The following is a 17,012-nucleotide window of genomic DNA, read 5'->3' on the forward strand; positions in this document are numbered from 1 at the left end:
CATCCGCATCTATTTAGGGGTATCCGAATCCGTCCGATTATTAATAGGATGCGGATATGGTATACCCCTTTCTTACCAACTATTATCCGTCCGATAAAATTATCCGATTAAGTTACTTATTTAGATTTATTATTCTTATTTTTATAAATTTTGTCTATGATATGTGACTATTTTTCTAGATTTTCTACTAAAATAGCTACCAAAGTTGTTAAATTCTTAAAATTCAAACATAGTCCTCACAAATAAAAATGTAAAGATGTAAACAGGTAGTCGAAAACTTGTATTCAATCTATATTCATGCCCTTTTAGAAGAATCTACTTAAGAAAATAACTATCCGATTATCATCCGAATCCGACAAAATTCGTCCGAAAACCGATAGGATATTATCCGAATCCGTCCGAATATAATAGGATGCGGATATGGATATACCACTATCCGATCCGAATCCGGTCCGTTTACACCCCTAGAGGGAAGGCTCAAATTCGAGGATTGACCCGCAGCAAGAGGGAGGTAGAAGTAGAACTCGAGGGACAAGAGGTAGGGATGGGGTTAGGTTGGTGGGCCCCATAATGGAAGCCCCAAGATAGGCGATCAACCTGATACTTTATCTTTCATGTGTTGTTGGTAGCATAAGAACAGAAATTGGCTACTACCCTGGTTGCAGAAATGTTCCTGCAACTTGTGCTGGCAATGAATGAAATAGAAGAAGACTACTTTTAAAAATTCAAAAACGTAGGAAAGCATTTATCCTTCTGACCTTCTAATGGTTCTCTTATTAATACCTAGAAGCGTTAACTAGAAGCTTAATTTAACCCTTTAAGCACATAAGAATAAGATCTTATACTAGAAGACAACAATATAATCATATCATCAGGACCTGAAACTCTTCCTCTTATTTAGAGTGTTCATAATTTTTTTGCTTTTTTTGTTTTTGTTTTGGTAAAAGAGTCATAATTGAATGAATGACAAATACTTGTGTAATCTTTGGGCACTCCATTTCCGGGGTTGTCAATCAACCAAGTAAACCAAAACCTAATTAATGCTTCATTGGAACACGCTAGCCGTCTAGCCGTTTTAGGTGAATTTGGATCCTCACCCCGTCGGAGTAGCACAGACTGCTCCCCGACGGGTTCCCGACCACACAAAACAGTGGGGCCCATGGATGATTTTTTTTTTTTCTTTCTAAAAGTGTTTTTCACCGTGGGCCCCACTATTTTGTGTGGTCGGGAACTCGTCGGGGGAACTGATCCGGACTCGTTTCAAGTTGCAATTGTCGCCTGTTTTATTGCCACTGCATTTCAACTCATTTCAGAACAGAGTAGATGTGGAGGAAGATGACTAAAATGAGTGCGGTAGTCATGTGGTTGCCGGCAGTAATGGATTTCTAGCCATATATAAAGAAGAAAAAAAACCTTCTATATGAATCTGGAAATTTCAAATTTCAAATATCAAATCTCGGTTAGGGACCACTGAGAGGTTGCCATCCACTTCTAGTGATGCAAATCAGTTCCTCCCATCATCAGGGTGCCTAAGAGAAATCATTAGTGGATTCTTGGAGAAGCCATTGAGCTACAGTAGTGGTGTTGGAGGTGTCTACAAAGCTAGGGTAGTCTGAATGGCTGAAACCTTACACTAACAACAAAGAGGATGAAGGTTCTCAAAGTGGAGAACTTAATCAAAGCTTAGACCATTTTCGTCTCAAACCAGAACTGAGGTGGCCGGGTAGTGAGAAGGAAGTGGAGACTCCACACATATCCTAGCAAATGACAATCTTTCATGCTTGAAAGTAGTACTGCCCATGCAAAGAGGCTAACTAAGGAGAGAAACAATGCGAGATAAGCTGTTTGAGTTCCAAAATTGCAAAGGGAGGCCTTGGAGGGATACCTAGAAGACAATGGTATTCAAATCCATCTTTTCTAGCTTCAATTCGGGGATCCACTACCTGAGGTAAATTCTCTTGTTCCCAAGTCTCCAAGGGGCACTTTCAGTGGCCCTTAGCGTAGTATCTCCATTGAAAATGGAAAATGAAGACACCATTATCGAGCAAGTAACTGTGGAGAGAGTCCACTACATTCCATTTCTTAGAGAGGGAAGCATGTGTAATCTTGAGGGGAGGATGGGGACCAATGAACGCCAATCCCTCCCAATCACCCCTACTAAACACCATTCGTTCTCTTCTTCTCCTCCGTTCAATGTTGAGGCTCATGTGTGAGGCCCTTTTCAATTTGCTTGTGATGAGCCCTTTACCCTTGAGGTCCTTGAAGAGCTTGACTCTCCTTCACATCCTTGGGAGATTCAACTCTAATTTTCAATAATGAAGATCCTTGTCAAATCCACCATGCCGGTATCCATCCACCCGAATACCCGATGGAGTGATCCACAATCACAAGATTTGGTTTCATGTCACATCACACACCATTCTACATAATAACATAATCATGGACAAGAATAAATCAAGTGTTCAATATTAAAGGTAAGTAACAACGTAATCAGAGGATCTCAATAGGATCTAAAAAATAAGAGGTGGAAGCGAAGTCAAATCTAATTAAAATACCAATCCTCAAAAGAAAGTTAAATTGGAAAGGAATAAATAAAAAATAAATAAAAAATAAAAAACAAAGTCTATCTCTCCCAATGATTATATTTCTTCTGCAAGCGTTTATATGCTTGCATCTTCGGATCGATATCTAACTCGTAATCCCAAAAGCAAGTTAGGTGTGTCCTATCATTATTAATCGGGGTTGTAAGGGTACTCCATACTGGCACTCGGATCGTACTACGGTTCACAATAAGCTCTCATCAATTCCTTAACTGTACAATCAAAGGGAAGTACCGCTGAACTCGAACTCGGGGTCTCTTCCTCACCTATGTAGACATCTAAAACAACAAACCACGAGGGATGAGTTCCGAAGAATTGAGCAAGTAATTCAAATAAATATGTTTATCCATCATTCAAAACATGGGATAATAATAGTTAAATTGTGATATAATATAAAGTGTCATGACTATGCAAATGCGATGAAATAATGGTCATATACTCTAACTAATGTAGGTCTTTATCTAAGTAGACACGCATTAAGATATAACACCAGCCTCTTCTAGGTAGTCTCAAACAAACCTCACGTAGAGTCTCACTGATCTTGATCGTCACAACCGAGGTATAGGGATAACAGTGTCTCATCAACCATGGCTGGGGATTAGGTCACCACTTTCTCACCATGATTATTGGATAAATATTGGTGCATGTTAGGGAGAAATATAACCCATTGCAAGTTATCTACTCAATCATATCATTTTAGGTCCAGATAGCTCCTCTCATGCTTCTTGCCTACTTTGTTCAGTATCATTCTCTATCTAGAGTCAATGTATCATATGGCTCCAACCAACTTGGACTACGCCTTCTCTTAACCTTATTGGCCATTCACATATAATACTTGTTAATGAGAGTCTTACTATTACAAATATAGATTTTCACGTAAGGTTCATTTTCAATGGAAGTGTTGTCTTGAAAATATTTTTCTTTTTGTTTTATTCTGAGAATTTCATTTGAAAATTAATGGGACCACTCACTTCTGGTTATTGAAATTCTCATGCTCTACTTAAATATTTTACAATCATAATGATGAAAGTTTTACAAACAAATTAGCATATAAGATGCTAATTGATAGGAAATTTGATAACAATACACAATGGTTAGTATATATTAGGTGATTTTCAATTTCCAACTTTAAATTAAATTTGATATTTTCTCAATTAGTTTCTATTTTGAGTTTTATTTAATCATATTTTTCCTAAATTCGGTGGTTTCTTTTTAGAGAATAAAATGGATTTAAGGTTAATTTTTTCCTATAGTTAATTAAGGGTAGTATTATAACTTGACAAAAAAGTAAATTAGAAGATAATTGCAATATTATTTTTGGAATTTTGAAAAAATATATAGATGCCACATCATTAGTAAACTAACAAAACTTAACGGTAAAGGGCATTAGTAATTGTAGATAAAGTTAAAGGTTGGATTAATATTTTTAAAAAGTACATGGGATAAAGTTGTAATAAAATCAAAGTTCAAGGGGGCATTAGTAGTTATCCCTAAACAAAATGCAAGATCCAAGAGTTGGAACTTTGACAAAAGAGTAAATAAGAAGATAATTGCAAGATTATTTTTGGGACTTTGAAAAAAAATATATAGATATCACATCATCGTAAACTAACAACAGAACTTATCCGTAAGGTGCATTAGTAATTGTAGACAAAGTTAAAGATTGAATTAATATTTTAAAAAAAATACAGGGGATAAAGTTGTAATAAAATCAAAGTACAATAGGACATTAGTAATTATTCCTAAACAAAAGACAAAGATGTAAAGTTGGAACTTAGAACAACCTTATAATCTCTTTTTCTTTTTTTTTTCTTTTTTTTTTCTTTTTCTTTTTTAACCAAAAAACATTGCTAGCTCAATCGTAAATATTAATTCTTGAAGAAAACAAGCCAGGGCTTTATCTACTAATGAGTGAATTGGAATTTTGTGCCGGCTAAGTCCAACGGTTCCGGAGAAGATGTTAAAGCTTTCAATCTCTGAAGTAGTATCTCTTAAACTCTTAAGCTCACTCTCCATTTCAAGATCTCTGAAAGTTGTAATGGTTGCTGCATTGTTTTTCATCATCAAAATTGCTAGCTCAATCGTAAATCTTCTAATTCTAGGAACCTCAAATGATGGGTATTGATACTCCTGCAAAATATGTACAAGCTTCTCTGCTAATTCGCTCTCCTTAATTCCAGTATCTATAAACGTGTTCCTTGCTTGTTCAGGAGTCATGAATCTGCACACCTTTGTGCCCAGCCCAAGCATTACTTCTTGTTGCTTCTTCTCTTCCTTCATTATTGCTTCCAGCACCTGTTAAGCATTAAGTATTAGATAGAATAACTCTTTATCTTACTACATTTAAAAATGAAAGATGAAATGTGATCAGAGATGAAAAAATTAGGTAACTTACCATGGGTGCAGCAGCAGAGACTCCCTTTAATTTTTCACGGCAATCATTTCCAGCAAATTTGCACAAATGCCTCAAAATTCTTGCTGAATTGATGCGAAGCTCTTCATTTTTGAGTGAGTTGATCAACCTTCCCAATTCATCCAGATCCAATATCCTGGAGCAGTTTCTCTTGCTTTCGATGGCAAGCACTGCAATTGCTTCTCCTGCTGCAACTCTCAGTCTAATCTCTTCTTCAGAATTTGTTGTTCGGAAGAAAATCTTGAACAATAGCTTAAGAAATCCGCCTGTGCTTCCAATTTTCTCTCTTGCCTTAACATCGAAGCCCAAACTAGTTACAATCTTGATTCCAAGACGTTGAAGCTTTGGGAATTTGTCACCAAACCAGAGAATTTTTCTGATGTTCCTTATTGTGAAAACATTATCCACAATCTCTCTCCTGAGATGCTTGCCCACACTACCAGATGTTCTTACCAGCAACTTCAGCACTTGCATGGATAGTGTCATTGCCACTATTCTATCGCTTGATTCTTGGCTGTCCCTCAGCAGATCCTTTTCGGTATGTGTGAAGTCAACAATTTTGAGCAGAAGACCTCTTGTGTTACCGATCTTCTCACAAATATCGTAATCTCGTGCCTGATTCTTGAGAATGGTGAGACCCAATACTGAAAGCTTATAACTTTCTTCACTACGGACATCCACTTTGACTCCTATTTCATCAAACATGCCATTGTAGCTACATTCGGCACGGATCAATGATGAAATAGATCCCATTGCACCAGGAATCTCTGCAACTCGAACGGAATTATTCTTCTTTCGAGATAATTTAGACAAAATCTCTGCAGCCGCTCGCCTGATCTCTGCTTCTTCTGAGCTCTTCCAGTTCAGTATCTCTACCAATCTCTCGATAACCGGTGCAGACGTTCCAATCTTCAGCAATGTGTCGGAAGAGAAGATTCGATTTTTCGAGAACTTCTGAAGAATTTCAGCCCCAATTAGCTGCTCGTCCCTGGATTGAGAGCCCAAAAGTTCCATAGCAAAAGAAACTAAATCTAGCTTTAGGCCATCAAATATGCTCTTGTTAATGCATTCGGCGTAGGCATCATAGAAGAATCTTCTGAGGGAAATCATTCCAATATCACAGTCCTTGTCTACCTTTTGCAGCAGTTTTTTATGCGTAATCGTCCATTCCCAGTAGACTTTCCCTAACAGAGAGAAAAAAGCTTCGACCAAGGCCAATCCATAGAAGATATTCAGAGCAAATTTCTCGTTCCGAGTATCTCCATCAGATGGAATTTCTTTATCATAGCTCAGCTGAATAAACCTTGTTACTGAAAGCCCCATACAAGCTATGGCTGTCAAGAACTGCAACCAATAGAATAACCTGCTGATGCCTATATATGGAAGCAGGAGAACTTCTGATGATTTCCATGTTCGTCTCGAAGGGTTGATTCTATTTTGTTTTATCTTCTCTTTGACTTCACTAGGAGATGAATCATTGTCGGGTATTTCCTCGTCGATCTTCTCTTTGGGTCTTTTGCTGCTAATTCTTCTTATGATTCGACCCATAAAATTTGGGCTCGACTTCAGAGCTTGGAAACTATGAACGCTGGCATCTGCAATCGTCCATGTAGATTGGTGTTGCCATTCAAGCTCATGACTGCGGCTGAAGATTCTTGTGGCTTCGACTAAGAGTACGATGGTAATGAACAAGAAATCAGTTGCCAATATTTTAATGGCGTAACCACCAAGAAGAACAACGGTTGCCCAGATGAATCCCATGGCTCCTAATGCAGTTGCCAATTTCTCTAGAAGAGCAAGTTGAAGAGCGAATAACGTCAGCTTCTTCTCTGGTGCATCAAAAGTTGTTGGTAGTGGTGATTCTGGTGAAGAACAACGATCTACGTTGCTGAGGTCTCTCCTACCCAGTTGATCATTCGGTTCAAATATGATTTCATCAATCTGCAACCTTATGCTCCCATCGCTTCCTGTAAGTTGTAGACTCGGCTGATCCATGTTGACAGGTGAGGAATTTCAAGGTCTACTGAAAACTGAAAGCTTTTGGGTTGAAACTTGAAAGAAAGAAAGTAATGAAGACTATAATGTCGCAAAAAAAAAAATTTATAAATTAAGTTGCAGGAGATTTAAGGGGATGTGCTGGTTTTAGACAAAATCAAATGAAGAATTTGAGATGGATTTGCTTGACGCCTAGGCCTATATGGTGCTTTATTTATAATTGAAATCAGGATTTAATTTTGCTTCCTACCTATGACAATTCTTGTTATTCAAGTCTCTACCGCAACAGGTTGTGTAATGTGCTACACAATTAATTACTCAGCACCCAAGTAATTTCCGTTTTCCTACCGATGTTTCTTGGATGTTGCTACCTAGCGCAGTTGGCTTGGGAAAAAAAGATCATTTCCTGTTCACATCAGTGCTCCTATAATACCAAATGTGCAGCTGAGATTAAAATTAAATACAAAATTCTTGAAATAAGTTTTATTTAAAATTAATATTTTAATCTCAACCATCCATTTGATATATATGTGCACTGCTATACACAACAAAGAAATGTGCACAACAGAGTTTTTTTTTCCCTTGGCATGGTGGTGCGTGTGGTGGAGCAGTATAGACTTGCCACACATGGACAAATGGGACTTTGACTTGTGCGTAAACCTAAATACATATGAAATTTTTTGATTTAAATGATGGAAGAATGATCATTTTGCAGACCTCCATATCTATGTATTAAGCTACAATGTCTTTCTAAGTAGTTTCCCCATAGGGCGTAACTAGGATTTAATATTGGGGAGCTAATTAATAAGTCTAGATCACTTTTTCACGCATTAAGCCAAGCCACTGAACATATTGTGTGGGCTCATGTGGAACCCACTGTTAGATTATTTTATTATATTTTAGTTTAATTACTTCAATAAATTTTTTTCTTTTAATAAAACAATTACTTTAATAATTAGTTCAATACGACTATACAAATGTACAATGTTTGAAAAAAAATTAATTCAATTAGTTTAATAATTAATAAAGAAATTTAATTAGATGGTTGTTTTCTAAAAAGAATACCTATTATTTAAATAATTATTTTAATATAATGTTAGAAAAAATAATTAGTTCAATAATTAAATTGGAAAAGAAAAAATCAATTGATTCATGCCATTCATGGTAGAGAGAATAGTTAATAATTGTGAAGATGGTTTAGGAAAATTCCAACATGTATTAGTTTTTCTAAATTTTTCTTAACTACCTAAGCCGTTTGTGAGAAGTTTGAGGAAACATGAGAAAAAAAATTAAAAATAAAAAATGAAATTCATGAGAGAATAAATAAGAATTGAAATATGAGAGAATAAATTATGAAAAATTTATGAATATTAAGTTAGTTTTATTAAGTTTTCGATAATAATTAAGAATGATATCCATACCCATCATCTTTATCTAATTAAGTTTTAGTTTTACTATTAGGGGTCAAATAGTGATACTTCACATCAGAAGTGAGAAAAATAAAGAAGTAACGAAATTCTTTTAAAAATGGGGGTGCCCTCCATGGACCCATGGCTCCGCCACTGTTTCCCCATTTATTCTTGGAACAAGAAATAAATTAAAAACTAAAAAAAGTTGTTTTTTAAACCTCATTTTTATTATTTTTCTCATATATAAATATAATGATAAGTATTTTCTGTTGTATCTTCATAAATGTGGATATTTACATATAAACCATTTAGATAGATATGCAATTAATTATATTTACTATTCCTAAAAAATAAATAATTACAGATATTTCTTTACTATTAAATTATTAATTATTAAAATTAAATATTGATCTCATCACTAAACAAATATATCAAATATCAAATTTACCTTTTATTATACTAATTCTTTTGCAATACCATTTGTACCCCCATCACTCTGTGCTTCTCTTGCTTGTCTTGCCTCCCCTTCCTCGGCTAACACCGACTGTGGATCAGCCCGAAGAATTCTTCTCTAAAGATTCCACATTTAATCCTTTTCTTCCCTAAATCCACTTGCTTGGAGGGTTAGCCGCTTTGAATCTATTAAGAAATGCTCCTCTTCTCAGAAGCAGCGGCCGCTCTCAAGAACCCTCGGATTCGGAATCTATTCAGAGCTTCGAGATTCAGGAAGAACGGCAAAAGGGCTAGCGCATAGCTTCTACCAAATTATTCTTTAAATTGTTTGTTCTATTAAGCTCTCGAGAGTGCAGATGTAATTCAAAAGAACCTAAAGACGGTCAAACCAAATTCGATCAGTTATTTCATTAACAAATATCTCGTGAAGATTCAACTGAGTTGGAACTCTTCTCCCCATTGTGTAAAAAAATGGGGAAGGAGACCTTGGAGCACTAGATGTGACACTACAGTAAAGGAACTACTGCTATCAATGCTACTTAATTCAATAGTAAAGGGAAGAGAAAGTGGAGAAAGACCTCTCCTCATCCATGCACAGAGTAAGAAGAAGAGTAAAGGAGAAAGACATGATGGATGAAAAAAGATCTAAAAGGATTTATTCAACCCGCACTACACTAGACAAAAGAACAAGCATGGAGAAAGATGAGGAAACGTCCAAGGAAAAAGTATTAAATAAAAAATGTCTCGCTATAAGATGAGCTACAAAAGTCAATGCTATTTAATTCAAGAAATTTCTCAAATCTATCTGCTGAAGAAGAATTAAGGACCAATAAATGAAAAAACCCCTGTCCGGAATAAAACCCTAGGTTGCGTTTGTTTGCAAAGGTGGGGTGGAAAAAAAAATATGGTCCTATGTGTAGTGAACTCAGGTGAAGGAGAAGAAAAGGAAAGGGTTTTGTGAAAAAATGATAGTGGTGGGTCTCACTTTTTACTTTTTTCAACTTTCCCACAAAGTCCCATCAAATATGTGGGGTTTTTAAATAGCTTGGGATGGGAAAATTGAACTGCCACATTAACAGACAAGTTTCATTGATTCAAGCAACCAAACAATCTATCATTTTGGGATTTAAGGAAAAAGTAAAAAATATGCACTCTTTTCAATAATTTTCCCACCCCACCTTTATTCTAGCAAACAAACGCAGCTATGGAACCGAGTAAGGAGAAGAGGCCCCCAAGGTGAAAACAACTCTACCTGCAGATCGGTCTATGTTAAACTTCCAACGAAAGTCCAGTAGAGTTCAAAACCAGAGCGCTATTTAAACTCTCTTATAAAGTCGATTTGATCTTACAGGCGCCAAGGCTTGTAAGAAAAGAGAAACCCCATCGAAACAGGGGAACGAAGAAATCCTACTTGAAGGTAGATGAGCGGAGCGGCTGCCGGTTGTGCTAGAGCCATCAGCCACGACTGGTTCAATATGAACTAGGAAACCAGTGCATAAACACCAAGCTTAAAAGAAGAATGGCCTCATCCGAAGTACAGTACGGACTAGAAAATAAAGTCATTGTGCCAATGCAGGGTTGATTGAGTGGTAAAATCCACATTTCTCTGTAAAAAGGACGTGAGTTTGATCCTGACGGACGGCATTTCATTTCCAATATTAAAATAAAGCACTAGTAACAAAAAATAATAATAAATAAATAAACAAAGTCCTTGCTTACTTTATTTTGTTTATGTTGACCTTTCCTCATGTGAATTGACAGTGGAATTTTTATGTATTCAATTCAATACAAAACGAAAGTCCCATTTGGAAGGCCGTTTCATTAAAGTTAGATTACGCATGCTAACCATATGCTAACTACCTTTCCCTTGCTAATAAATAGCACCACATCAAACCAAACCAAGGAAAATTAATAAAAAATGAAATCACCTTCAATTGCATAATCACATTTTTTCTTTTTCTTTTTTTTTTTTTTTTGTTACAAAACGGTGTCAAAGACTCAAAAAAAAAGCAAAACAAATCAAACTATAGCACAACTCTTGAGATAATCTCTTTAAGAATGTCTGTCATTTCCTACTGGGGATCACTGAAAAAGACCAAATCATCTCTTCCAAGCCGCCTCTTAGACAACCAATCAGCAGCCTTGTTATTTTGACGCCTCACATGACTAAATCTAACATGGCCTCGAGAAGCATATAGGCTTCGAATTTCAGCAACTAATCTTCCCATCGATCCTTGCTCGTTAACTTCTGGGTCTAGTAACCTTATGGCCTTCAGCGAGTCTGATTCTATTTGGAGTGGCCATGCTCCCATATCCAACGCTATCTTTACCCCTTCTTTGATTGCGCGCATTTCCGCCTCTATTACATGGCATAAAGGAATCTTGATAGCAAATCCTCCTCTGAACAGGCCTTCTTGATCCCGGATCATTCCAGCTACTTGAGCGTAACATTCCTTCACTTTCACAGCAGCATCCGTGTTGCACTTAAACCATCCTCTTCTAGGGCATGTCCACCCTAAAACTTCAAACTCTTTACTTGGATCAAGAACAGAGCTTCAGCATGTTGTCCAAGCTTCCTTATTGGCTCAATAAAATTTATCGATAATGATCACACCATTCCCTAGTCTGGAAAAATCTACCTCATGGATATCTCGATTTCGCCATCCCCAAAGAAATTGTAGGATACACACAAATCGCTCAGGCCAATCGTTGCTCCATTTGGCAGCAAACCCACAGATATTGGCATAGATCCATTCCTATTTTTCGCACCTAAAAAACCATATTTGATATCATGGTTTAACCATACGTTTCCAAATGCTTCTTGCAAAGCAAACAATACCTATAATCACATTTTTCTAGTCACAGTTAAATGATGATAAGCAAAATTAAATTTTTTTCAGAAAAACAAAAATAGCCCTGAATGGAAAGAGCCCATCTTCATCACCAAACCCTTCATCCACCGAACTGGTTTCACAATTCAGAGTTTTATTAGGGTTCCGATGGAGAAAAGTTACTTAGAATTGACTGAGCTGACTCCAGAATCCAATTTCGAATTTTAGATCTTGATGTACTATGATTTGTTATAGAGTAGATGTCGATCAAAGCCCCTTGGAAACCCTCCTCATCTCTATTCAGAATATCTATCTCGTCTCTCCTCTCAACCCATCTAGAAAAATCTCTGGTAAGTTTAATTCGTAAGCTTTTCTCTAGTGTTTCATGTTCTCCTTCTTCTTCATGTTCAAAGATTGGAGTATAGAGACTTAATAATTCAAAACTTCCTACTTCTTAATGATTTCATATGACTCGAGTTTGGTTGCAGAAACTACACTAGCTAGATGTAGTTTGATTTAACCTTGCAAAATTGGTATTCAGTCAATTATTGGAGTCAGACTGCTTGGAATTAATTAACCTTCTGAATTCCAGTTCTAATCCTCCTATTGAGATCATTCTATCCGTCAAGATATTTTAGATATGAAACAATCATTTGATTCTTATCAATTCTGTTATGTTCTAAGGTCTGCAAACTGTGTAGCACATTCCTTGTTCAAGATGGCCCTGTGTTTCAGTTGAGCTCCCAACTGAGTGACTCTTGTCCAATCCTTAGCTTCTGCAAGGCTCTTGGTCTAAAATTGTTTGGGTGCTGAACAATTAATGTGCAATATCTGCAGCGAACAGGTGCTGCGCAATTAATGGGCAGCACCTGCAGCGAATGGTACCGTCCATTTCCAAAAAGTGTATTATCACACTTACGCGAAAGGAATGGTCAAGATCGAAATCTCGCTCGAGATCGAGATCTCGACCGTTCACAACACAGTGCTACGCATTAATTGCACAGCATTGAAGTCGAGCTCCTCTTGGTCAATATCATCTTAAAAATGACTGAATCCTTTTAGGAAATAAAGTTCCCCAGATAACCATGTCTTCCCTTGCTTCTTCTCCAAACCCAAGTATAGAAGCTCTAGGTCTTACATGCGTGGAAGTAGCTCTTCCTGTAGGGAACCCTTCCTTTCCCTAGAGTGATGACTTCTATTTTTCTCAGGGCTGGGAGCAGTGAAAGAAAACCAGAATTGTAAATGGGAACACCAGGAATGAAACACTAACCTTGGAACAAAAACATGTTGCAGCAGACAAGCATACTAACAAGTTGCACCACAAAGAATAACCTTCGCAAAGAAAAGGGCGACCGAAGTGCCATCAGCGAGTTCAGCCAGACAAGAGGGTCTCAAAAATCAGCTGGAGTCATGATACAACGACAAAGCTAGGGCAGACTTAAACCCTTGCATATGGAGAATACATAATGGTGCACAAGGACAAAATGTTAACTATAAAGTTCATAACACCATAATTGGCTACAATCAGATTGAAAGGGATGTAGGAAAAGAAATTTAGTTGTGTTAACACCTATATATGGAAATGAGTTTTTGGATATGCAGAGTGAGCATTGTACTTCCAAATTTCATCCTTTTGCCAGCAACTCTAGTGCTTTGTCGACTAATGAGACAATCGCTATGCTGTATGGGCACAGGCCAACAGTTCCAGAGAAAATGTTGAAGTTTTCTATAGCTGATGTGGTTTCCCTCAGAATCTCAAGCTGCTCCACCATTCCAAGATCCCCGAGAGTTTGAACCATTGCTTTGTTATTTGTCATCATCCAAATTGTGAGCTCAATCGCAAACCTCCTCATTCTAGGAACTTTGACTGATGGGTATGGATACAATTTCAAAATTTTCTGGAGTTTCATTGCTAATTTGCCTTCATCAATTCCAATCTGATGAAGCGCAATACTTGCTGCTTGAGGAGGCATGGATTTGAAAATTTGTATTGCAAGCCCAAGCATTACTTCTTGTACCTTGTTCTCTTCGGACATCACTGACTTCAGCACCTGTTAATTATGTAAAATATCAAAACCTGATGCACTAATGGTAATGATTCATGCTAGACTCTCAAATGCAACATAAGATGGACCTGTAGATGATAAAAAAGAGGAAACTTACTGTGGGTGCAGCAGCAGAGACTCCCATCAATTGTCCAAAGCAATCTTGGCCAGCAGAAGCGCATAAATTCCTTAAGATTCTGGCTGAATTTATTCGAAGTACTGGATCTTCAAGTGCCCCCACAAGCTTTGTTACTACCTCCTGATTCAATATCCTAGAGCAGTTCCTATTGCATCCCAGTGCTAGCATTGTAATTGCCTCCCCTGCTGCAAACCTCACATGATCAGGGTTCTGCTCCTGGAAAAAAATCCGCAATAGTTCTTTGATAACTCCACCTGTGCTACCAATCTTTTCTCTCGCCTCCTCTTCGAAGGCCAGACTTGTTAAAATTTCAATTCCTAGGTTTTGAAGCATTGGGTATTTCCCACCATGTCTGAGAATTTCTCTGATGTTGCTCACTGTGAATACAATTTCAACAATCTCTTGCCTCAGATTCTTGCCTGCTGTACCAGAAGTCTTTGCAAGCAACTTGAGTGCTTGCAGAGATCTTTTTACCACCAATATTCGACTGTCTCTGTCATGACTGTTTCTGAGCAACATCTCTTCAGCATGTGTGAAATCAATAATTTTGGGCAAAAGGCCTTTCGTGTTACCTATTTTCTCACAGTTATCATGGTCGCGTGCAAGTTTCTTGAGAATGGTAAGACCCAATTGGTTGAAGGCCGAGAACTCATAATTTTCTCTATCAGAAACGATCTTTTTCTCCGAGATTTCGTCAGATGCAGCCTCGTAGCTACGTTGAGTGTATAGCAAAGATGCTATGCATTCCATTGCACCAGGAATCCCTGCAACTCTAAGCGAGTTCTGCTTTTTTCCCGCTAGTTTTGACACAATCTCTGCAGCTGCTCGCCTGATCTCTGCTTCTTGTGGATTCTTCCAGTACAACATCTCCACAAGTCTTTCAATAACCAGTATGGATGTGCCAATGTTCCGAAGTGTATCATCAGAGAATTGACTATTCACTGAGAATTTCTGAAGAATTCGAGCCCCAATGAGCTGCTCATCGCTGGAAGCAGAGGCCAGGAGCTCTGTAGCAAAAGAAACCAAATCCAGCTTTAAGCCATCAAAGATGCTTCCATTGAGACATTCTGAATAGGCATCATAGAAGAACCTTTTGATGGAAAGCATGCCAGAGCTTCCTAACTCGCAGTCCTTGTTCACCTCCTCCAGCAACCTCCTATAAGTAATCATCCATTCCCAGTAGGCTTTCTCCAGCATAAAGAAAAACGATTCGGCCAAGGCCAACCCATAAAAGACGATCAAGGCTGATTTATGATTCCTATTTTCCGGGCTTGGTTCGATTGCATTTGGATTATTCAACTGCACAAGCCTCATCACTGAAAGTGCTACACAAGCTAGAGCTGATAACAACTGGAGCCAATAGAATAACTTACTGATGTTCCTAGATAGGAAAAACCAATTTGCATATGGAAGCAGGGGAACTTCTGACAATATCCATGTACGAGGTGACCGATTACTCGACTTTTCTTCGTTGGTCTTCTCTTCGAGTTCTCGGGTTTGGCGTCTAGAAATTGACCTCTTAATTCCTTTCACGGCTCGAGCAAACAAATGGGAGCTCGATTTCAGTGTTCGGAAACTACTGATGCTGGCATCTGCAATCGTCCATGTAGACTGGTGTTGCCATTCAAGCTCATGACCACGGCTGAAGATCCTGGCACCTTCAATTAAGAGTATGATGGTGATGATCCAGAAATCAATTTTGCCTAGCTTAATAGCATAACCACCGAGAAGAACAACAGTTGCCCAGATGAACCCCATGGTTCCTAACCCACTGGCAATTTTCTCAAGAACTGCAACCTGAAGAGCAAACAGAGTTAGCTTCTTCTCTGGTGCATTAAGAGTTGGTTTTGAAGAACCAGGTTCTGCACTACTGCCATCTCCCTTCTCCAAAAAATCACCGTATTCTCTCTGGGGTTCAAATATGGTGTCAGTTCCACCAGATCCCCAGTTATCACTCAACTTGTTATCAATCTGCCGCATTATGATCCCACCTCCTGTCGACTGTGGACTAGTTTGATCCATATTGCCTAGAATCAGTGAGGATTGAAGTGCTGCAAAGAGAACAGTATAGATTGCAGGAGATCTTGCAGAAATATGCTGTGATGGGTCAGAATAGAATTACAAGAAGAGAGATCTGATTTGGGTTAAACCAAAAGATAAGTTCCTTTGCCCTTTTCTGGACCTTATCTTCCCCACCTTCCCTTTCTCCTTTTCTACGTCTCTTTCTTAAGTTGCCTTCGAAGTTCCAGATGTGCAGACGTGCGATGCAGAGTTACTTCAACTGATCGATCAGCCGAACTCTTTGCTTTCTTCCACTTGATAACCACTTTCCCAAACCCAGAAAAATGAGGAGAGAATGACTATCTTGCCATCACTGCTACCTCGTCTGCGGCAATTTGCGATGTCAAAATGAGTCATTTGCTGTTTCTTTGATAATACGAAAGAACAATTTCTCGTCGACAAAATCAGTCAAACTTTACATGGGAGCTACTAACCTTCTTGACGAATACGTCTTCGGTTGAAAGACTAAATTAATCATTGACGAATCCTATTCTTCCGAAAACAGAATCACTCCTTTTTAAAGTAGCATTCAGATCAAACAAAAGGGTTCTACCTAAAAAACAGGTCAAACAAAAGGGTTCTATTTCTACCCAAGAAACAGATCAAACAAATGGTAGTTGATCCACTCCGCTACTGCATATTGTATCCCATATTCCCACCAACGCTGCGTCCTATAATCCTTGTCGCAATCCCCTCATATCTGTTTTTCTTGGACACATTCAAGAATACAATTTTGGGAGTGTTGGCTCCTCCGAGCAAATGAGTTCCCAATGGATGATAAGCTTCCTACCATTTGGTTATCTAGAATTAGAAAACAATCTTTTCCAGTTTTGCTGTTTCTCTCTTTCAATCAAATCCATAATGAAGAAGAATGAAATACTGATTAAAGTAGAGGTGATCATCCAGTTCAAATGTTGGGCAAGAGGCTTCTAAATAACCAAAGAAGATTCGTCCAGGTTTCATCCAGCTTGCTTATGAGCCAGAGTTTCTCTTATCCAAACCAACTGCCAAACTGCAAACCAGCTTAGGAAAAATTTTGTACACAAATATCGTAAACCATATTTGC

The 17,012-nt window shown here is 37.9% G+C and overlaps 2 protein-coding genes across 2 annotated transcripts; both read right to left on the minus strand.

Annotated features, from left to right (window-relative positions):
* Nucleotides 1–5,117: 5,117 nt before the first annotated feature.
* On the minus strand, nt 5,118–7,008 carry LOC149010574 (uncharacterized). The gene is made up of 2 exons (XM_089162452.1): nt 5,305–7,008; nt 5,118–5,201 (listed from the first exon to the last, which is right to left on the minus strand). Exons 1-2 carry the CDS (start codon nt 7,006–7,008, stop codon nt 5,118–5,120), a joined length of 1,788 nt encoding a protein of 595 aa, XP_089018578.1.
* Nucleotides 7,009–12,928: 5,920 nt separating this feature from the next.
* On the minus strand, nt 12,929–17,009 carry LOC149010575 (uncharacterized). The gene is made up of 2 exons (XM_089164281.1): nt 13,865–17,009; nt 12,929–13,752 (listed from the first exon to the last, which is right to left on the minus strand). Exons 1-2 carry the CDS (start codon nt 15,905–15,907, stop codon nt 13,327–13,329), a joined length of 2,469 nt encoding a protein of 822 aa, XP_089020407.1. The 5' UTR covers nt 15,908–17,009; the 3' UTR covers nt 12,929–13,326.
* Between the last annotated feature and the right edge of the window lie 3 nt (nt 17,010–17,012).

This window comes from Hakea prostrata, chromosome 7 (assembly GCF_041222555.1).
Source record: "Hakea prostrata isolate BN-2017 chromosome 7, UWA_Hpros_2, whole genome shotgun sequence".
Taxonomy (NCBI): domain Eukaryota; kingdom Viridiplantae; phylum Streptophyta; class Magnoliopsida; order Proteales; family Proteaceae; genus Hakea; species Hakea prostrata.